Source organism: Castanea sativa, chromosome 6, assembly GCF_040712315.1.
Source record: "Castanea sativa cultivar Marrone di Chiusa Pesio chromosome 6, ASM4071231v1".
Classification (NCBI taxonomy): Eukaryota; Viridiplantae; Streptophyta; class Magnoliopsida; order Fagales; family Fagaceae; genus Castanea; species Castanea sativa.
Window position 1 is genome coordinate 37,248,767 of NC_134018.1, and position 24,062 is coordinate 37,272,828.

At 34.0% G+C, this 24,062-nt stretch overlaps 2 protein-coding genes and 1 non-coding gene across 3 annotated transcripts; 2 read left to right on the top strand and 1 right to left on the bottom strand.

The window, feature by feature from the left end:
• Positions 1 to 1,447: 1,447 nt before the first annotated feature.
• LOC142639246 (putative serine/threonine-protein kinase At1g54610) lies at positions 1,448 to 9,098 on the top strand. The gene is made up of 8 exons (XM_075813388.1): positions 1,448 to 2,701; positions 3,315 to 3,599; positions 3,835 to 4,152; positions 4,805 to 5,032; positions 6,397 to 6,494; positions 6,819 to 6,909; positions 7,726 to 8,199; positions 8,620 to 9,098. The coding sequence occupies exons 1-8, from the start codon at positions 2,294 to 2,296 to the stop codon at positions 8,803 to 8,805; spliced, it is 2,088 nt and encodes a 695-aa protein (XP_075669503.1). The 5' UTR covers positions 1,448 to 2,293; the 3' UTR covers positions 8,806 to 9,098.
• A 1,531-nt stretch (positions 9,099 to 10,629) lies between these two features.
• Positions 10,630 to 14,495, bottom strand: LOC142638340 (putative L-type lectin-domain containing receptor kinase VII.2). Its single transcript, XM_075812359.1, has one exon. It carries the CDS (start codon positions 13,521 to 13,523, stop codon positions 11,484 to 11,486), a length of 2,040 nt encoding a protein of 679 aa, XP_075668474.1. The 5' UTR covers positions 13,524 to 14,495; the 3' UTR covers positions 10,630 to 11,483.
• Positions 14,496 to 16,677: 2,182 nt separating this feature from the next.
• On the top strand, positions 16,678 to 16,748 carry TRNAG-GCC (transfer RNA glycine (anticodon GCC)). The gene has a single exon. It is a non-coding gene; the product is annotated as a tRNA-Gly (tRNA).
• Positions 16,749 to 24,062: the final 7,314 nt, after the last annotated feature.

A 24,062-nucleotide genomic window follows, 5' to 3' on the forward strand; every position in this document is an offset into this window, starting at 1 on the left:
CAGCTCCTGTTTATCTCTAAAGTTTATAATTTTTTATTTGTTTGGAAAATAAAAAAATATTTCTAAATTATAATAAATGCAAATTATTAACTTTTATCTAAAAAAATAGAAGAGCCTATGAGCATATTTTTCAAAGAGAAATGATATGTCCACAACATTTTTATAACATTTTTACAACAAATCCTAAGTGGCAGGATGTTACTGGTTGTTATTGTTGGGGCAAAAAAGTAATCTTAGTGTTATGTTCAAATTTGAACCAATAACAACTAACCACCTATGATTTGTTGTAAAAATATTGTAAAAATGTTGTGGACGTAGCACCTCTCTTTTTCAAATGGAAATTTCAATATTTGTAGTTCCATATTTTAATATTTATGCTATATATAAACTTTTCTAAAGTTTCATTATAATCTTAAATTTTTATCTACTAAGTTTTTTCTACAATTTGAATGGTTAGATTTTATTACCATATATGATTCTAAAAAGAATAAAAGAGGATTTTATTACCATATATAATTTGAATGATTAGATTTTATTACCATATATAATATGCATGTATGCATATTAGATGTTAAATAAAAATAAAATAATTTTAAATTACAAAAATACGAGACAATAAATAATTTTTGTTGTTTTGTTATTTTACTAAGTAAGTGAATGAAGGAATATAAGAAACATTGTATCCTTCATTAACTTGTATTATTTTTTATAAAAATATAATTAAAAATTTTAAAATATGAATACACTAAATATATTAAATACTTAATTAGTTGATTTTTATGAATATAATAAAATATTATAAGTATGCTACAAATTGAATCTAATAAAAGAAACAACTTAATTTATATTGTTCTTTTTTAGTCCCGAATATTTTGTTAAATTTGTAATATATCCGCATGTACATGTAATTATGTTTTTTTATTTACAATTTTATGCTATATTTTTTTTTAATGTTTTACGTATTTCGTATATATATATTCCATTCGATCCATTTTGAATGTTACTAACACAATCATTTTTATAGGTTTATTATGTGTATGAGTTAATAAATAATTAACAACCTTCAAAAAAAAATCATTGACAACTATTTTTTTATTCTAAAACAATATATATATATATATATATATATATATATATATATATATATATATATATATATATATATATATATATATTGTTTGCATCAAATTCATAAAAAGGTCAAACATTTATTCCGAAGTCAGTTCCTTGATAAAAGGGTTAGTACTTAGAGGTTATATTTTATTATCACAACATAATTCCTTCTTACTTTTGCTAAATTCCAAAATAATAATAAAAAAATAAAAATCAATAGTACAAAATTACAAATATTCTTTTCAAACGTAATATGTTACGGCGAAACAGGAGTTGAAAACCCAAAGATCTTATGTTTAAACAGCTGTAAACTCAAATAGGGAAAAACAACCATCTTTCTTATATAGCTTGTTACTTTCCTTGTACCATTGTCAGCCCCAGCTGTGTAGAGAGAGAATGAAAGAAAGAGAGAGAGTACTTGGCTTTGATTCAATCTGTTGACTGAGAAAAGGGCCGGCATAGGCCGACTATGTATATAGTGCTATTATCATATGCGTGTGTCGTGTGTGTAAATATATGAAAAATATATATATATTTATATATATAATCAGATAATATAAAATGAATGCGCGTTGAACCAATAAACCAATCCAAGCCGTTCTTTCGTGGGAACCAAGTCTAAATACCCTCTCTTTCTCTTTCTTTCTCTCGCTCTCTCTCTATCTCAATTCTCAAATTCCATCTTGTATGGGCTTGGGCTTTTTCTTATCTTTGATTTTTGAAGTTAAATAAGTCTTTGCATATTTGAATGGAAGGGTGTTTTTGATTTTGATTGCTGAATTCTGAATTGGGTCAGTTTGAATTGCAATAAAAGAGCACAAGAAGTTTGAGCTCTCGGTTTTTATGGTAGTCAATTCTTTGAAAAGTTCGTGTTTTTTGATAAGTTTTTTTGTTGTTGTTGTTGTTGATGAATTGGGTATTGGGAGAAGTTTGAATTACTGAATAAAGATCATATTTTTAGTTGGTTGTAGTTCATGGTTGTTCTTGATTGGTATTATGTACTGAACAAAGATCATATTTTTAGTTCTAGGAGAATTGTGTTGGTGAAGGAGTAAGGTATTGTTGTTTGAATGGATTTTAGTGTTTTAGAAAGTTTAGGATTGGTTTTAGGAGGAGAATTGTATTACTGCTGATCAGGAAGGAATTGCTGGTTCATTGAAATTGGGTGCTAAAGCACAACATGGGGTGCGCTTGTGCTAAAGCTTCTTCGGCTGTTCAAGACAGAGACAGCCAAGAGAGCTCAAAAATGAGATTGGCATCTTTGAGTAGACGAACATCGAATTCACGGGTGAATTCTTCAAGAAGACATGAGGGAGTGTTGGGATACCATGGTGGTGAAGTGAAGTCTATGCGCTTTGATAAGAAAACGAATGCTTCTATGCGAGTTTATGATGATCAGATTGAGAAGAGGAGGAGAGAGAAGAGTGAAGCCTCTATTATGGAACACCCCTGCGTGGGAAGGGTACCAAAGGCTACACAGGGAGAGCAGGTTGCAGCAGGCTGGCCGGCTTGGCTTTCTAATGCGGCGGGGGAAGCTATCACGGGTTGGCTACCGCGGAGCGCAACTACTTTTGAGAAGTTAGAAAAGGTATGTTCCATGCTTTAGCCGATGATCAATTTAAATTCATGTTCAAAGTTTGACTATTGATATTGCTTAGTGAATACTCTTGCAATATTTGCAGGAAATTAATATGTCCTAATTAGCTATTATTTTTATCCTTGAATTGGTTTTTTGCTTGAATTAATTTTGTTGATTCGACCTGATGGTGAATTTACATTCGTGTTCTAAAGTTTGACCAGTGGTAGTGGCAGGTGAATACTCTTATAATTGAAATTAATATGTCCAATTTCATTGATGTGAGATTAGTTAAATTACAGCTTTTTGGGGATTTTTGATTGAATATAAAAAAATATAGTTCACTGTTTATTTCACACTGTTTTTTAGAAGTATGTGTAGGTGAGTATAATCAGATTAGGTCAGTCAAGATACTGGGTGAACAACCCGCCAACCCACCCGTGAAAAGGAATGGACTATAACTTGTGTTTGTACTTTTTAGGATGTTGAAAGTTCATGCCATTTACTGAACCTAAAAATTCTTTAAATAGTTTTGGAGGGAGGGTGTGTGTAAATTACTGGTCTCCATGTTGATATTATCATTCCTGCTTTGGTTTAACATGGTGACATCATCTTTTTTCTGCAGATTGGCCAAGGAACTTATAGTAATGTTTACAAGGCTCGAGATGTAACTCATAATAAAATTGTTGCTTTGAAAAAAGTACGATTTGATAATCTTGATTGTGAGAGTGTCAAGTTCATGGCAAGGGAAATCATCATTTTGCGGAGGCTTGATCATCGGAATATAATAAAGCTGGAAGGCTTAATCACATCACAGATGTCTCGCAGTTTATACCTTGTTTTTGAGTATATGGAGCATGATCTTACAGGGCTTGCATCACATCCTGGCATAAAATTCTCAGAACCACAGGTATTTTTTATAATGTTTTTTAGGTTCTACCAGACTTCTGCTTAATTTGGTATCTCATTGTTGAGATTTTTACATACAAAAGGTCATCTCTGGATGCAATGTATACCTTTCTTAGCCTTTTCTGAAATCAATTATCTGGAGGAAATCTTGGTGCAGCATTTTCCTTAATTCTGCCTAATACTATTGTGTTTGCTATGATGCCAAAATTCTAAACTTATACTCATTTTTATGTCAGGTTAAATGTTACATGCAGCAACTTTTAAGTGGACTTGATCATTGTCATAGTCGTGGTATCCTGCATCGTGACATAAAGGGCTCAAATCTTCTTATTGACAATAATGGCATTTTGAAGATTGCGGATTTTGGCTTAGCTAATTCTTATGATCCTCATCACAGTGTTCCACTGACAAGTCGAGTGGTCACTCTTTGGTATCGACCACCAGAACTTTTACTTGGAGCATCCCACTATGGAGTTGAAGTGGATTTATGGAGTACTGGTTGCATTTTGGGGGAATTATATTCTGGCAAGCCCATCTTGCCAGGAAAAACAGAGGTACCATTTCTAGGAATTATTTTTTCACAAAATTCTTGCAATTTATGCCTTTTACTACCCACTGGATCAAATTATTTTTATGGTATGTGAATGCATACTTCTCATAAAATGCAGAAACATGAAAAAAAAAAAAAAAAAGGGAAAAGAAAAGGGAAGAAAAGATCCCATCCTTATGCTGCTAAAAAATTTGACCAAATTCATATGTTGGGGTTGTTTGAAGATTGGATTTACATGTAAATGAACTCATCCCATATGGTCTGTTGCTAGGCAATCCTAGTTCTCAATATGTTCCATTTAAGTCTTGGTCAATTTCTGGATTGTAATAGACGTTGTCAAGTTTCAACCCATCATTTACAAACTATTGTTGTCATTGCTGTTGTTACTAGTGTTATTTGTTGGAGGTCTTCTTTGCCTGAATATGATACAACTTATTTTTTTCCTGGTGCTTCACAATGTTTCCTGTATGACACTTTACGGTTTAATTGAATCTCTCTTTTCTCCTCCTATGATAACTTCAGACATACATATTCTTTTGCAAATGTGTAGAAATGGGTGTTTTCAGTTTTCTCACATTAGCATGTTGGTATCATATATAATTGGTGCCTTACATGTGTATGTTGGTGGTTGAGCTTTTTATATTTATACCTTGTAGGTTGAGCAGTTGCATAAGATTTTTAAGCTCTGTGGCTCACCTTCAGAGGATTATTGGCGAAAATTGAAGTTACCACATTCAACATACTTCAGGCCACCACAGTCTTATAGACGATGTGTTGCTGAAACAATGAAAGATTTTCCAGCTGCTGCAGTGGGGCTTCTTGAGACCTTACTTTCCATTGATCCTGCACATAGAGGAACTGCTGCTTTGGCTCTCAAAAGTGAGGTATGTAGGTTTTATGCCTCTGAGAAATGCAGTAAATAAATAATTTGGTTGACATTGAATCCTTTATGATATGAAACATGTTTCTGCACATCCTTCTTTATAATACACTCAGTGGCAGTCTTTTGGATTGCCGATTTATATGATTCTTCTATATTTTTGCTTCAATTTTTTTTACTTCCTAAAATTTGTACTTTGTTTTTCCTTCTCACTGCCAAAAAAACAGTTTTCTCCTCTCCACCAGTATCTTAAAGACCTGTAATTGATTAAGAGAATAAGATCAAAGCTGGAAGAGAGGTCAGCTTGAAGAATACAGAGAAGGGGAGAAACTGACACTAACATGATAACTACAATAAAAGCAACTTCTGAGGATACAAAATATTAAAAACAGAAAAAAGAAAGCCAGAAAAGATTAAAAAAAAAAAGGAAAAACCTTTCACCATTTCTGACCACCCTACCTACCCCTATCCTAATAAGATTCTAATCCTATCATCTAGAAAAATGAGATTATTTTCTGGGGAGTGTAGACTGCATATGGACCGTTTAGTGTTTATAGATGCTTCTGGGTGGCTGACTATTAGATCCATTTTTGTAATCAATAATTGATGTTTCTCTAAAAACGGTTATTGCTGTTTCTTTTATTCACAATAGTGGTTGTAATATCTCCCTCAAAACACCCAGGAATATTGGGAAAAAAAGTGCTGCTAATCTGATCATCCTAATTGCAGACGGTATATCTGATGTTTTAGAGTGACCTCTTAGTCTGGAGATATCTATATGAGAATCAGTGAATAAGATCCAAATAAATGTTAACCTTTTTTACATCCTCAGAATATAGAAACCTGAGGGGTTCGAAACAATTGATGTCACAACACTGGATCAGCTCTAGAACCTTTGTTAACATAGTCTATTATTGATTGTTGCAAGCAACCACCTTTCCACTGCAGATAGGGAACCACCTTTGGGACCTCATGTCAGTTACTGGCTACAGAGTTCAGATTAACATTACTCAGATACTTTAATGATGAAACTTAGGGGTTTATAAATGATAACTGAAATATCCATTTGATGGTCCAAGTTTTGAAGTTCCAACTAGATAACCAAATATATGGTTTCTTTATTAGTGAAAAGGTAGTTGTGGAATAGAGAAGGGTTTTTCTTTTGAAGGACCACTTGCCCTCAATTTTCATTTATGCTAGCATCTAATTTGATTTAAACTGCTGTCCCTACAAGTGCAATCTAATTATTTTCAATGATTGCCAATACATAATATCTGAGTTAATGTTTTTATGAGCTGCTTGCCGCATTTCTACTAATGTGAGGCCTTTGATATTTATTAGCTTCTTTAATTAGTAATTATTTTACAGTTCTTTACAACAAAACCTCTTGCTTGTGATCCTTCAACTTTGCCCAAATATCCTCCTTGCAAAGAGATCGATGCTAAAGTGCGGGATGAAGCTAGAAGGTACATGTTATAGGTTCATGCTCTTTCATGTGAGAATACAAGATGATAATTTTACTGCTTTATTTTGTGTAAAACTAGAAACTCACTTTGTGTAATGTAATAACTTCAATCCTTAGAAGCTACATGATGTCCCATTTTGCTTATCAGCGTTTTCAAATTTTGGTTTGCCCAAATGATTTGTTGGTCTTATTCCATTCAATTTTCATAAATGTTCATTATGGTTTTTGCATCACTTGATGTCTTGATTTGTGTCAAAGGGAGGCTTATTTGTTATCTAAGAGGTGGTGCTCATAAATTTTAACCTTTTCATTCCTTCATACACAGGGAGCGGAAAGATCTAGAAAGGAGAGGACAAAATGAATCTCGGGCAATTCCTGCATCAAATTCCATCATGCAGTCAGTCATGTCAATGCAGGTAACTAGAAACAGGGTCTAAAACCATTCCTTGGCATTAATTACAGCCCTGGTTGAAATTGAAGTAAAAATTTTGAAGTTCCATTGGAGGACCCATATATGATACTTGAATTTGGTTTGAGTTTATTTTTAGCTACACATGCCTGTGCACACATTTTGGTTTGGGTTTTAAATGTGGGAACTTCTGAAATTTTGATAACTGCCCCATATGCAAACATCTTGCTGATGTGTTATTGCCAAGGCTGAAAATTTTGTTTAAAATTCGTTGTACCAACTGATGTTAGCCAATCAACTTATTGTATTTTGGAATTTACATTTTCTCATTAATGGTGATTTTGATATATACTGATTTACCTTCTTTTTTTTTTTTTTGAGGATAAAAGGCAGAATATATACTGATTTACTTGAGAGTTAACCAAGGCACAGATCACTGATTAGTGTTTTGAGCTTTCTGATTTCATCACCTTCCCATGCTAGTTAAGCGAGTTGATTTCCTAAGTTAGAACAAGAAAATTCTTTGGTATTTGTCTGATGCCAGCATGAAGAAATTAATGTACTTTGCTCTGAGTTATTTTTTGTGTATCAACTAGAAATTGTGGGGGGACCAGGGGGGGGGTGGGGGTTGTGTGTGGGGCGTATAGCTTCCTACATTAGTGGCTTGGGTGTAATTTATGTTCAAGTTTCGATATTCTTTACAAAAAAGAATTGCTTTTGTGAACATTTAGTGAATGTCTACAAATATAAAGTCTGTATCTTTTAGACTACTACTGCTTTTATCTCTTAGTTCTTTCTAATGTCATGTGCTTTCTGATTACAGAGAAGACAAAACCAAACCAGTTTGAAAAGCCAAAGTGAAGTGTTCAACCCTCGTCGTGAGGAAGCTGTTTCTGGTCTCCTAGTTGCTCCACCTAAACAGCCGCGAGCTGTTAAAGAAGTTAGAGCAGACTACTCGGAGCGTCTTCATAAGAGGTTTTCCCAATCAGGGCCACTGGCTGATGGGCCTGAATGGACAAAGTCTGGGAAGAAACTTGATGATCCACAAGCTGTTTCAAAAGCTATTAACTTATCAAAATTATCTGGTTTGGTAGCAACCAGAACTCTGTTATCTGAAGGTCACCAAGAAAAAATTGGTCCTTCACAGTCACAGAAAACAGAACAAATGGGCAGGTTTTCAGGTTCAGTTAAGGAATTGCAGTCCAAAAGAAAGCAGGACCAAAATTGTTACACGCAGATGGTTGGAGATTTCCCTCAGATAGAAGATGGAAAGGCCTCTGCTAAAGAATCATCTCTGGTTAGTCATTTATAATGATTTTTTCTTTTCTTATTTCTGATTACAGGTCACAGTTGCTAAGCAACATTATTGTCAGCGTAGATAACTGATTTTCATTCCATCCAACACAATTTAAATGTTTTCCAAATAATGCTATTGTGTTTTCTTTTCTTTTATTTTGCATCATTTTCTGGAATCCATTCATTCTTTGTTTCGTGGTCTACTACATGCCTTATGGCCTCAAGTGAAGATTGTGGGCATGCCCTTATGTGTTGTCTAATAATTCATATCAATAAGCTTTCATACTTTTCTGGTCAACTTATGATTTTCTTCTGCTTATGTGTTTTCTGTTTTGGTCGTGCTCTAGTTAGTGTTCACTGTTCATGCATTGCAAAGCCAGTATGGTTATTTAACTTGATGCCTTTTCTTTTGTTCTTTCAGCATGGTCATGGGCATAAGGGAAACAAGATCTATGTCTCTGGTCCGTTACTGAACTCATCAAACAATGTGGATCAGATGCTAAAAGATCATGATCGCAAGATCCAGGAATTTTCCCGACGTGCACGACTTGACAAGACAAGAGCTGAGAAAGTTCATGCTCATGGGAAGCAAGTAACTGCTAATTAAAATGTCATTGAATCCTGAGGTGGATAAATCAGCAATGGCATCCAACATTGTCATGGATACACAGCTAAGATCTTTGTAATTATAATACCTCATGCGTAGGGATGTTTTTATAAAAAAAATGATTCTTTAAATTTTATTTTAATTTGACTCTTTTTACCAAAGTAGCACCAGCCATTGTTTCTGAAAGCTTCTCTTTTTAGTGCTACCCGACATAGTCGAGGTGTTTTGGAGGGTGTTGAGGTGATTACGTTGTATTTTGTTTAGTACTATAGAATATGGCCGCCATTTCTTTCCTTCTGTTCTTATTTTTTGTTAGTATGGGATGCTTGGCTCCCCTACCTCTCTTCTTCAAATTTTTTTTTTTGGGTAATAAGATACTCTTCTTTTTATTTGCTTTTCTTTACACAATTACAATTAAACCTTATTTTTTGAGGGGTAGGGGGGGTTCCATCCCATTTTTGTTTATTTGTATGGAAAAATAGGGTTTTTTAGCCAAAACAAGGTAAGAAAGAAAGAAAATAAGAAAAGAAAAAGATGAGGATATCTTAAGATTTGAACAACCAACCATACTTTTGTTTAATGTGTATTACTTTGGTAGTGTACCCTCACAAGAGAAGCTATTTATCCCAACAAGAAAAACTACTAAAAAAAAAAAATGGTTGTGAAAGAGGTTTATCATTTTGCTGTTTTTGCAAAGCAATCTTATGGCAGAATGATCCATGCATAAACCATGCAAATAGACTTTGATCAAATCTTTTTCTTTTTTTTGTTGTTGCTAGAATGGAAAAAATCATTATTGGTCAGGTTTTGCCAGCTGTTCTTATTTCCCAACATGATCATAACAAAGATAAGTCTCTGATTTTTCAGCCCAATAGGGTTAATACTTAATATCAATAGGGTTGTGAAGGAGGAAGACTAAATGAAAATTGTATGCTCTTCTAACTAAATGAGAATTTTTTTTTTTTTTTGAGAAAGAAAGTAAATGAGAAATTGGGTTTAAGAAGAATAAGTAAATGAGAACCGTATGCTCTTCCATTTTCTCCATACAAGCTTTAAAAGGATGAACCATTAGATAGGATTATTGTCTCAAATTTGAATACAATGTCAATGAATCGTGTTAAATTTCATTTTCTAGCGGTTGGTTTGGAATTTTTGGAAAACGTCCTTGTCGCATAATTGTCAAAGTTTGTATACAAGCTAATTGCCAACATTTCATGCAGCTATTATTATTTTTTGGTTGAAAACAAAATTAATTAATGCGCCATCTTCGTCAAGTTTGAATACGGTGCAAGCATATAATTATCTCTTTTTTATCTTGTTTGACAATATCAACACATCGATAAAAACTTTAGAAGAAATAAATAGTCTAATACATGGACAGAAATCTGAAACCCAATATTTTGTGACGAGTGTGGACAGCACTTTGGAACAAACAATGATATATATGTAGAGACACACTAGCCTCATCACACCTGCTTTGCACGTAGGATGAGACTTTTTTTTTTTAGTCTAGTGTCGTAATTTTTTTTTTAATTTAAATTTTTGATAAGTTTGTTTTAAAGATAGATTATTAGGAGAATGTCCTAATTTGATAGTTACCCCTCCTTGAATTGGACTTTTATGTACTTTAGAAATATCCTTAAATCTTACGTAATTTGATAGTTACAATAAGAGAGAGAGGGAGAGTTGAATCCTATACATTTCTGTTAGAAATACTAGAAGGTTTTAGTAAAGTTACAACCAGGAGGTGTTAGTAGAACTACAAAGCTATTGGCGGGAAAAAACAACTAGTTTATTTATGTTATTATTTTCTTTTTTGGGACGAATAAGTAAGATATTATTAAGCATAGGCACAAATACAACACAGTCAAAAGTCATAACTGTTCCAAGGGAGAGCAACTCAACTATCTCTTTACACTATTTAAACTTTGAAACATGAAAGCTCCACAAACTACACAAAACCTTGTTTTGATGGGTACACTTTAAAGTATTTACAACTGCTAATCTTTTAAATAACTTTCCACTTGAACTCTTCAAAAATGCGCACTTCAGTCCTTTTGGTACCATTGAGAATAGTCTAGCATTCCTGAGTCCACAGGTGACAGATTGTAGCAGTCCAGAATAGTCAAGTATTTAGTTTTCCAACCACCCCTTTAAATCTAGGTTTTTTCCTTTTCCTGAAATACAACCTTTCTAGATGACTAAAGAAAATTTTTATTTTATTTTATGCTTCATTTTCCCCTCTTTCTTGGTCAACGCAATGGAGAGACAAGCAGTCTACAAATGAATGCTGCAATAACTAATTCATTTGACCAATATATATAATTGCATGGTTTAAATAACCGTAGGAGACCAACATTCAGAAAGTCAAAGGATGAATATAATTCTACAATTTAGACAAGTTTTGAATTGAATCCAAATATCAAATAATCTATATTACAGTGTCCATTGCTATGTACCTTAAATCCAAAAAAATGTTTAACCCTTTAACACAACTTCATCTTAATAACAGCATGCATCTCAAGATTCTTAATCCAGCATATTTATGTGAACTACTGATAGTAATTAAGCTTTAAAGAGCAATACAGCAGTCCTATTGAAATAATCAGGTTCCTGGAGAGATTAACAGAACTGTTGAATTGAAATTTGTCAGTCATCATGAGAAATCATCAAAATTGTCATCGACCTACTTGGATATCTGAGCTAGATTGTGTAGCAGGCCAAGAAATTTCATCAAATGTAGGATGTCCTATGCCACCAAGGTTCTGATTAAAATTAGACCACATTGCAATTGTTTCAATTCTACCAAGCAAATTCACCTCCATTACATCCCTTTCAGACTCAGTGCCCTCATTTGCTCCCTCCAATACCTTCACAACTTGTGTCATTGTAGGCCTAGCACGAGGGTCTGGATATGCACATAACAAACCCAAATGAAGTACCCTCTCAACTTCCTCAATGCTAAAACCACCATTGGACCTCAACCGCTCATCAAGACCCAAATGCAATTCCCCTCTCTCCATTAGCCTCCATACCCAATCAACCAAGTCTGGCTTCCCTTCTTCAATGGGTCTTTTCCCACACACCACTTCAAGAACCAATATCCCAAAACCAAACACATCAGTTTGAGTCGAGACTCGACCAGTTCGAACCACTTCCGGTGCCATGTACCCCACTGTCCCAACCACTCGAGTTGTATTAGCCAATTGCCCATGATGTTGCATTCGGGCTAATCCAAAATCCCCTAGCCTTGCATTCATATCCTTGTCAAGTAACACATTGCTTGCCTTAATGTCCCTATGCAAGACTTTAGCTTCCCAACCCTCGTGCAAATACAAAATTCCAGAAGCCACATCTTTCAGAACTTTCATCCTTTCCTGCCAATTCAACATTACACTCTCATCACACTCGAAAATCCTCTTATCTAAACTTCCATTTTCCATATAATCATAGACCAAAATCAATGTGCATTTCTCATTTTTGCACCAACCTCTCAATCCCACCAAATTCCTATGCTTTAATCTCCCCAAGCTTGAAACTTCAGCTAGAAACTCACTCATCCCATGTTCACTCTCGAGAGAGATTCTCTTCACTGCAACTTCTACTCCTTGCAAAGTCCCTTTATATACCTTCCCATGCCCTCCAAGCCCAATCACATTTTCCTCAGAAAACCCCTTCGTTGCTGCACAAATCTCTTGGTAACTAATCCTATGTGGCCAATACTCCATTTCCCAATCTTCAAGCCCTACCCTTTCCTCCCCCCTCTTCCTCCTATACAAAATAACATATATCAAAACCCCACACCCCAGTACGAAAAGACAACCAACACTAAACCCTACAATAAACCCTTTTGATCGAAAGACTGACCCTTTTGGAGTCACAAACGAAGGCAAATTTGTTGTCACCAAAGCATCACCAATCGAAAAATTTGAATTACTAAAGCTCCAAGCCAATATCTTATGACTTTCAACCAATTGTCCAGTTGCTGCGCAAAACCCTGTATACATTTCATCCAAAAGAACACTAGAGAGATTAACAAACTCACTTATCAAAGGCCTCCGAGGCCTTTCCATGCCTACAAGAGCCATAGTAACATTAATACGCGAATCCAAAAAGTCAATCCACACTTGATAGTTTTCCCCATTATTAAGCTTCAATACCTCAAACTTCTCATTCTCATTCTCTCCTCTCCAAAACCCTGCTTCATATGAAGTAAAAGACGTAAGCGAGTTCACGTCTACACCAACATGATTGTCATTGATATCATTGAATTCTTGGTTCTTAAACACATCGAACTCAATAGCAAAAACATGATTATCGGATTTACCATCATTGGTTAAGTTGAAAAGACCCAGATGCTGACTTGAGCTTGTACCGTTTATACCTGTAGAGGGTGTAAGGATAAAGGCGAAGCCATGGCCGGGGAGGGAGTTCTTGACATGGGCAATGGAGAAAATGAAGGAGGTTGAGAAGGAGAGGAGAGAGGAAGATTTGGTGGATGTTGTGGGGACTTTGGAAGGGTATAAAGCACGACCTATGGAAAAGGAGGTATCATCAGTAACGCCGAGAATGGAGGATTGGATGGTGGCATTGCCAAAGACAAGGAGATTGGTGGAATTGAAGTTGGTATTGAAGATGAACTCGGTGCCTGAAGTACTTGAGCTGAGGATTACAAGTGTTATGGTGATCAGGACGAGGGGGAGAGTAGGGGAAGACATTACAGAGAGCGAGAGATAAGGCAGTGGTTATGGAGAAGATCTTTATATTGTACCTATTTCCTATCTCGTAAGAACCTTCAAAGAAATCAACGTTCTTGAATCAACATTAAGTTGTCTAATGGATAATAATCCGGTTGAACACGTATATTGAACATTGAAAGAGCAACTTGTTGTTTGCGTGGACCATATCGATATCGTATAAAATTATTGGTGTTTCGGCCGACAAGTGAAGTCCACATAGTTTGACTCTTCTTATCTGTAGCCGAGATTGTTTTGATTCAATCTCATCAGCAACAGTTGTCACTGTTTGTAGCACTTCATTGGTAAATCTTTAGACAAATTTTTACGTATCTAAATTCTTTTCATGGTGTAACTAAACTAAGCATTAAAAAGGAAAAAATTAAAATAAAAAAGAAGAGTGATACTAGCAGATTTAGATTTTGCTTACAACAAAATGTTGCACGGACACGCGAAATTTGGCCAAGTACCCGTGTCGGACACGGGCACTGGTAAGACACGCCCAGAAAAGGTACCCAACGCGTACCAGAGAGAAATTTTTTATTTTTATTTTATTCTGGGTACGGCCCGGACACGGTAGGCCGCGCTGGGTACATCCCAGACACGGCAGAGGGGAAAGAAAAAGAAGAAGAAGCATATTCAGCCTCCCTCTTTCTCTTATCTGAGTTTTCCTTCTCAGCCGCAGATCGTCGTAGATCAGTGACCAACGAGGCCACTCCACTGTTGCCAGTAAGCTCTAATATTTGAATAGATTTTGGGGTTTGAATGGTGGTAGAGAGAGAGAGACAGAGAGAGAGAGAGAGAGAGAGAGAGGGGGGGGGGGGAAGCGAGAGGACCACCGCCTATGGTGGCGGTAGTGAATGAATATGGATGAGCGGCGGCACAGAGCTCTTTGCCTCTTCGGCTGGGTCTATGGCGAGAGAGAGAGTTTGGACTAATTTCAGTTTGGGCTTTAGTATGAATAGGCACCAAAATAGGTTGGCTTGATGGCTCATGTGTATATAGCCCACTTTAAATCCAAAAATAAATCTACCACATAAAAATTACCCAAACCCAAAATCAAAATTTCCTAACTAAGAAAAAACAAATGCCCAGGTGGCAGGTGCACGTAACGTTTTTAGATATGTTTTCAAGCTTTTTTTGTTAATTTTTTTTTTTTAGAAACTTTCAACCTATAACGTTTCTGATGATGCTTTTTATTATCATTAAATCAAGATACTTTACTAGTTTAGCTAAATTCGTTTGAAAGTACAAATTGTCAAATTAAGCATCTAATATTCGTTTGAAAGTGCAATTGTCAAGTGTAAGAAAGGACCTTCCCCAAAATTCAATTGTAAAGTCGACTGTCTGGATTTTGGAATTGCTACACCTATATTTAAGTGTGTCTCAACAGTGTTGGCACGTTTGTGTGCATAAATTGTCTTTGAATTCTCAAATTTAGAGGCTCAAAACTTCGATCAGAACTTTCTATATGTTTCCAAACGATATTGATCAATTTGGCATCTTTTTAGAGTGCTTAAAACTAATCAATTGCCTTTACTGTGAGTAAAAGAATAGCAGCTCTCACTCAAAGAGACTTTTTGAGTTGAAGCAGCTGTATCCTATTTATAATTTGATTCTCGTAAGATTAAAGATATAAAAATATTTTGGTTTGAGCCTTGTCACTTAAGTGACACCCATATAGTAGCACTGCCCTTTAACTTTAAATCTAAAAGATTTTTCTTCACCAATATAAAGGATTTTTCCTCATATACAATATATATAATTAATTACATGAACAAACATAAGATTATATGGTCATCTAGCGGTGCCGCGCTTGGTTGCAATTGGGTGAATTGAAACCATTACTTAAATTATCAGCCCAAGACTTATTCCATGTTCAATACAACCAGCTTTCAATTTTGAACAACATCAATTTTAAAATTTTAGAACATTGACAAGTTTGTTTGTTTGTTTTTGTTTTTGTTTTTGTTGAGAAATTTGACAAGTTTGTTATGATGACTAGAATTAGGGTTGTAAATGAACCAAGCTGTTCATAAACAGTTTGAGTTTGACTCGATAACTAAGTTTATTCATATTTGTTTTTCTATTAGCCTAGGTTTGGTAATAAGCTTAATTTAGGCTTCAAAAAATAAAACCCTAAGGCCTAAGCTTTATAAGTACCTAAACTACATTATTGTACTCATTTTGGGACCCATAATTAGGCCTTCATCTACTACTTCACCTTATTTTTTTTTAATGAATTTACTAAATATATATATATATATATATATATTAAAAAGAAAGAAAAGAGGATGTTATTCCATCTCTCACCTTTGGGGCTAAATCCAAGGTATTAGGGTGGAGATGATTAGAGACTCATCCCAATTACAAAAAGTAGCCAATGGGAAATGGGTCAAATTGTGAGTACAAAATTTACATGTCTAGAAAATATCCCATGGAATGAGAGACTATATATATATATAGAGTAAGGATAAATTCTCGTTAAATTGAACATAAAATGAAAGTGTTTTTGGATAAATTTTCAAGAATAGAGTATACCATTAGTCCATTACACAGAAATTAAACGGTTGTAGAAGGGGATATCTTATTTGAGGATGGACCATGTTGAATAGCTTCTTGTCCTCTAAAACCCTTCAATTGAAGGAGCTAAATTTTGGAATTTTTAAAAAGAAAGAGTGAAAGAGAAGTTTTTCTGTTTATATTTTAGGCTAAATGCAAAATTGACCCTTTAAGTTTTTTCAAATTTCATTTCAGTTCTCTAACTTTACTTTCTTTCATTTAAGTCCTCTAAGTTTAATCAATTAATGCATTTTCATCAACTTTTGTTATATGTTGTGATTATTTTTTCAAATTTTTTAAATTAAAAAAATTTAATTAATGATTGAAAAATATTTTCTAGATTTTATTTTTCAAAAATTTTTAACAAAAGACTTTAATTGAATAAATCTGAAATTTAGAAGACTGAAATGAAAGAAAGCAAAGTTAAAAAACTGAAATAAAATCTAAAAAAATTCAGAGGTTCATTTTTGTATTTTAGTTTATATTTTATTAACCGAGGCCAAGCTTACAATCATTGGTTAGTACACAGTACATTCAATTTAGTATGATTTTAAACACAGAGACACATCACCAAGCACCAGTGGTCTAGTGGTAGAATAGTACCCTGCCACGGTACAGACCCGGGTTCGATTCCCGGCTGGTGCAATTTTCATTTTCATTTTTTTGTTTTCTCAAAAATGTTTTTTATGTTCTCCCTTGCTTGGAATATTAATATTGCCATTAAACTATGATCTAGCAAAGCCTCACAGGGCTGCTGAACATTGCAGACCTTTCTGGAGTTCCCGAACATTTTCATGAAGATTTGGACAATGAATTTAACTAGCTCATTAACATTTTGTGAAGGACTCTTGCTCATAATATCTTGCTCTCAACGTTCTTTCAGGGCTTGTTTAAGACTTTAAGTCATGTATCCTTTATTGAGTGCACATTATGTCATGTTAGCCTTTTATATATTCATAAGAATTTGGAGAAAACAAGTTTGTGACAGCACGAAGGTGGAAGGAGCAGAAGACTATATCAACGCTGAAACACATACTGCTCAAGGAAATCAACTAGCTAGGAAGCCTAGGATGCTTGCTGCTGCTCCAAGTTTTCTCTCTTGAGATGTATAACTGGAAGGTCTTATCTGAAATGACATTTTCTTTTCCACCTAGTGTGGGCTTCAAATCAATCTGTCTGTAAAGGTTAATTATTTTTACATATTTTATTATTATCTCCAAAATATTCTCTCCCTTTTAACTCTTACAACTTTTCTTCATTTCCTTTGTCTTTCATCTTTACCAATTTTTTCTTCTTTAAATAATTTAACAGTTACAATATGAGTGAAGGAATTTGAATCCTATACGTATATCTGTTAAAAACATCAGATGAGAGACAAAACTCTTAACATCTCTACCAAATTAATTCTAAAATCACCTTATTAAGGATGACAAAATACCTATAACCTACCTTGCTTCTGCCTCGAGTGAGTTTTCTAGCCCTAAAGAAGGGATGGCGCTCCCCTAATCTGACCTTGCCTCACCCTGCCAGCCTTGCAGCCATAATTTATTTTAGCTCCTCTCCTTGCTTGTGGAGGGCATATCAAATGTTTAGGCAAGCCAAATAGGTATATAGCCTTTGCAAATTTGGGGGAGATTTAGAGAGGCAACCCACAACTGCAATGAATATGTTGAACAATTGCTTTAAATTCTTATTTACCTTTTTCTTTCTTTGGTGAAGAGGAAAAATTAACTTTTAGCTTTGCAGTTTTTTGGTGTGAATGAAAATATGACTTCTATTTGGGTTTTGAGCGAGATGAAAATTCTGGCTTGAGACTACCACGAGGGATCTTGCTCAATCTAGTATTGAAGTGTTAAGGGTGTGATAACCAAGGCATAACAATGAAATAATCATAGTTTGACGATGACTAAGTTAAAAGTAATTGAATATAGAATCAAGATAAAACAAATCAAGGTAAAATTAAAATCCACAAAGCTAACTCCAGGACCAGGAGAAGGAAAGAAAAAAACACAAACAAACAAACAACAAACAACTTAAGGATATGCAAAAAAAGAAAAGAAAAAGAGGCTACATTAAATTAAATAGGAATAATTACAGAATATTAAAGCATTGGTAGTTTGGTACAGCTACATTTGAGGCTAAATGTACACTAAAAGAGGAAATTACAATGATAGACAAATAGAGTTCAATTAAATTGGTTTTGAAGATCGAAAAAGGTTAAATGGGCTTTTATCTAAGAAGAATTTTTTAGTGGTGAAACACAAAAGATTTGAAATATCCGGAGTAGAGATCCCAATTGAGTTTTTATTAATTCATAAAGAGGTGTCATACTATTGTATTTGTTGTGAACTCATTTTTTGGATAAATTTGATAAGATATTGTATTAATTTTAAATGGATTTATTTGGAGTTGGTTTGTGATTTATCCCTTTAAAGTTGAAAGGGTTTTCCATAGAAACATTTGTATTCTTGTGTGTAGTTGATTTACTTATGGTTTAACAATTTTAGTTAAATAATTTTTGATGATGCCGAAGAAATCACCAGTAAGCTGCGAGTACTCCTCCGATTGAAGCAACACCTGCGAAGAGAAAGTAGATGATCGACAGAGAGCACCGGTGTGGTGCCGGCCAAAGACCCTCTGACGATCAAGTTAGAATCTTTGAAACAACCCTAGAGTGCCAGAGTTGAGGTAATTGTGCGTACCTTTGGGTCATGAGGGTCTTGGGGTATATATAGTGGTATGTGGCCGAAATATGCGCCTTGGTGAAGAAGTACTTTCCTTTTAAAAGAGTAATTCGCGGATCTTTGCCTATTGTATTGAGCCCTTTCCTTATAGGAATCTTCTTGACTAAAGTCGAACGTATAGCGCAAGAACTTTCCTTATATTCACATAAGCAGAAGTCAAGATAGGCTAAAAATGAAAGTTGGATTACTCCTTCAGCTTTCACCTGCCAAGGTCGTCAGCCCACGTGTACCTCCTACACTGTCGTCAGCTTATGTATGCCTCCACAAAGGACGTCAGCCAAGGACCTTACAGCCAAGGTCGTCAGCCCTGTCTCGTCAACGTGATCCGTCAGCTTATCGTTGCTATGTAAGGGACATAGCCCTGAACGCCAAAAAAGGAGGCATCTTAATGAGATTGGCTGACGGGTTGTGTATTCCCGTCAGCCTTCTTAAAAACGTCACTATCAAATTTTTTTTAAAGTCTGGTTAAAATTATTTATTTAAGTTTATTAAATCATGTTAAGACTAGTTTGTAGTTAACACGATACATGTTTCTGTTGAACTACCTGGATGATTATAATTGTGCGTAATGCATTTTATGGCTTAATTATGATGTCATTCTACTTTTGGAATCCTGCATAGCTTGAATTTCATCAACCATAATTATTTAGGCATGGCTTGTGCTGGAACCATAAGTGTGATCATAACTGCAGGGTGGGTTTGGCAAGTCTAGTCAAGTAGCATTATTTTATTGATGCGACTTCATTGTCATCTCTTCATGACAGTAATTACTTAGTGATAGATCGATTTTAAATTTTTCTTTGGGTAGGGAGTGCTTTAACTTTATCTGCATATTGCATTCATTTTTATTTATAAAAATCTATCCTCATAAAAGTCTCAATTTGTTGACTAATCTGTGTAAAAAAAGAAAAAGAAAAAAAGAACAAGTAAATATTACTTTTTTGACACTTTTCATTGAAGATGGATGTAAAAAATATGTATAAACTAATTAAGCATTCACATTCTCTTATATACTTTTGGGTTTATCTTCTGGCGATCTCTTACTTTTGGATGGATGTACTTTTGTTTTAGCCCAACTCTTCCCCATGAGCAGTTGTGCTTTAAATTATGCTTATGTCACTTTCCTGTAAAATTATTTCATGCTAAATATTTTATTGTTGATGATGTATGCTTTCCTTGGTTACTTAATTTAATGGAATAGACTAATATGTAATTCTTACCTTGCTATGGATTCACGAACAATTGACCAATGTCATATTAGTGAAACAGTACATAGAAGCCATGATGCATCCAGAACGCTCAAACAAGAATAAAATTATTTGCAATATAGATACGATCAGAACATATAGATGATTACACTCTTAACACCTCAGACCACCAAATAGTATCGGACCCCCTTTTTACTAGACAGGTCGGAGGTCGGTAGGTCAAGGACAAGGTACTTGCCAAGCCTCAGAGGAAGAATACTGAAAGATATAGAGTTGTCCGAGGAAGCCGATTGAAGCTTCTTGATAAAATAATAGTCATTTCCACATTAATGAGATTCACTTACTTGGCACAATCGCATTTATTGATGAATGACTGGCCTGAATAGTGCTGAAGACCCCAAAAGTTTTTCTTCATCATGAAAGTAGGGAAGTAAGAGTTTGATGGAATAAGGAACCCACCAGCTATGCAGAGATAGCACATTCAAGAGGAGAAGGCAGGGGAGATATAGGAGGAAGCAAGCACATAGAAGGGAAGACACAAAAAAAAATTAGGAAGAGAATTAGAGAGAGAAAAGCACAAACCAGAGAGAGACTTTCAAGAGCATGTTCTTGAGAGATTATTTGTAAATGCGTATTGGATTTTCTTTTACATCAATAACATAAGCCTTTTTTTCTTAATTCAACCAGTGTTCAGTTCTTGTTTAGATCTCCCATTGTAAAACCTTAGTAACTCTCCTCAATCAAATTAATTGTGATGTAAAGAGTCTTAATCCGTTTTTTGACCCACATAGTATTGATTCTAAATGGATTTATTTGGAGTTGGCTTATGATTTTTGTTAGGTTTTAGACCCCTGAACAAACAATATTTAACCAAATTTTAAGGCTAAGTTGTTAATTAGATTAATTATGCAAGCCTTAGATTAAAAATAAATCAAACATTTCATGTAGTGGCAAACTAAATAAGACAAGATATGATGACTCAAGAAAACTAATGAAACAAATTAATCTCAAGATTAAAAACGTAGGGGGGTGGGGTACAATCCCAAGAAGACAATACACTATCAAATAGAAGTTTATAGTCAAGAATATTTGATTTGCAGTAAACTTAACTAGAGTTATCAAACTTAACTTTGAATCCCACCAACTTATTTGATATGGATATGTTCTAACATGAACTTCTAGTTTACGCTTTGATTTTTAGTACACTTGATATCTAAAGAAGTGAATCACATAGACCTCCGGTCTATGACTCCAAGACCACCTTTGAAGGTTTAGATTCAGGCATTCAGCACCTTTGATAACTGGTTTGCAGCAGTTTCAGAGCTATTGGTTCTAATAGTCTGTAGATTGATTTTCAGTTGTAACTATGAAATGAGAAGACACAGAACCTTTTAGATCTCAAAAGAGCAACTCTAAAGTTTTCCTAGGTTTTATTTTTAAAATTTTTTTATATGGTTAGTGAATTAGATTTGAAAAGCTAATCATTTGATGGGCCAATGGACTGTTGGGCCTTAATTTAAATTCGCAGTTCAATCAATTGAAGGATAGTCTTGATCGGTTGAAATTGTTATATTTCGAATTCCTAAACCTGCAGGTTCCTTATTCTTGTATTCTGGCTTGTAACACCTTGAGCATTGTCTAATCAATTCTATAAACTCTATAATTTATACCTAAACAAGTTTGTGTTCACGGTTTGTCAGTTGTTTTGAATTTTTAGAACCTAACAATTTTTCCCTTTAAAGTTGAAAGGGTTTTACACAGAAACATTGGTATTCTTGTGTCTAGTTGATTTACTTATGGTTTAACAATTTTAGTTAAATATTTTTTTGTGCCTGGTTAAAATTATTTATTTAAGTTTTTTAATTCATGTAAGACTAGTTTGTAGCTAACAGGATACATGTTTCTGTTAACTACCTGGATGATTACAATTGTATGTAATGCATTATGGCTTATTTTGATGTCATTCTACGGTTGGAATCCTGAATATTTTGATTTTCTTCAACCATGGTTATTTAGGCATGGCTTGTGCTGGAACCATAAGTGTGATCATAACTGCAGGGTGGGTTTGGCAAGTCTAGTCAAGTAGCATTATTTTATTGTTGGGATTACATTGTCATCTCTTCATGACAGTAATAACTCAGTGTAGATCGTTTTTAAATATTTCTTTAGGTAGGGAGTGCTTTAACTTTATCTTCATATTGCATTGATTTTTATTTATAAAAATCTATCCTCTTAAAAGTCTCAATCTGTTGACAAATCTGATATATATAAAAAAAAAAAAAAACAATTGAAAATTACTTTTTTGACACTTTTCATTGAAGCTGGATGTAAAAAATATGTATAAACTAATAAAGCATTCGCATTCTCTTGTATACTTTTGGGTTTATCTTCCGGTGATCTCTTACTTTTGGATGGATGTACTTTTGTTTTATAAAAGCCCAACTCATCCCCATGAGCAGTTGTGCTTTAAAATTTAAATATTGCTTATATCACTTTTATGTAAAATTATTTCATGCTAAATATTTTATTGTTGATGATGTATGCTAAATTTAATGGGATAGACTGATATGTAATTCATATTTTGCTATGGACTAACCAATAATTTACCAATGTCATATTCATCAAACACTACATATAAGCCTTGATGCATCCAGAAAGCTCAAACAAGAATAAAATTATTTGCAACACAGATATGATCAGAACATATGAAATAGGCTAAGAAGTGTTTTAGAAATTCAGAGAAATTTTTCTATGGACAGAGGTCCTACTAATTAAAAGCGAAATCTTTAATCCTCATGTATTTCCCAATGTAAATATCCTTAGTTATTGCCTTAAAATGAGATTTCTATATCCTTAATCCTTCCTGTATGACATATATCTAGAATATCTCTCTGCTAACTTTTCTATACAGTAAGAGCATTCTTATCAAATATTCTAAAAACTTTAGCATTTACCTTCTCAAAACCTATATTTATAACATAAAACACATCACTTTACAATACAATCTATATCAAAACTTCTAATTTTTTTACAATTTCATTTAAATATTGTTTCTTTATTATTTTTCACTAATTTTTTATTTTTCCTCTTTCTAAAAGTAATATAAAAGTGGGCCCTACGGAATAAAAAAGTAATATAAATTTTTACAATTAATGAATAGTGCCATTTCATATTTAAAATGACACTATTCATCAATTGCGAAAATTTTACAATATGAAAGGTTTGATGGAGCAGACTTAAACATTTCAAATGCTAAAAAAATAAAATTTTTAGCATTTGTTTGATAAGAATGCTCTAACCATTGAAGCTTTTCACGTGCTCTCACTGCTAAGTTCACCATTCATTTGGAGACTTCCACATCAGTAATTTAATGGTCCAATCCAATCCAATCCAAGTTGTCTTGTGATGTAACAGCAGCTCAAAATTATTTCCCATATATATGCTTCTAGAAAAAGCAAGTATATATCTTCAAGTGGATGTCAATTGCTTAGTCATGAATGGCTTCTGATGGTTATCATGTATATCTTAATGTTCAGTCCACATACTATGGCATAATAATGAAAGATGTTTTCAGCCTTTATATTCACATGGAGGATGTCTGCCTCATTTCTAGTATGTGGTATTTCTTCTAAGGAAAATTTGTTTTAATCAGATACACATTGACAAATAGACCCAACATTTTTGCCCATTTTTCAAACCTTGAAAGCTTAATTTGGACATAACAAATCAAATCTAGGGGCATACTTTATAATTAATGTCTAGTTTTGTTGTTAGGTAATGAAGTCCTCAGTACTGCTAAAATTTCTTTTGTATTGGTTTTTCTCTCGTCCTTGTAGCTCCTTAATCCACATCAGTTATTCTCTGAGCTACCATATTATCCAACTTTGCTTTGTACTCATAATGGATATTATTTCTTTTAATCTCTTACTTCATAATTACCTATTGGAAATGATTCTGGAATTGTCATTTTGCTTCACATTTTTTCTCTTGCTCAATTAAGCCAATTT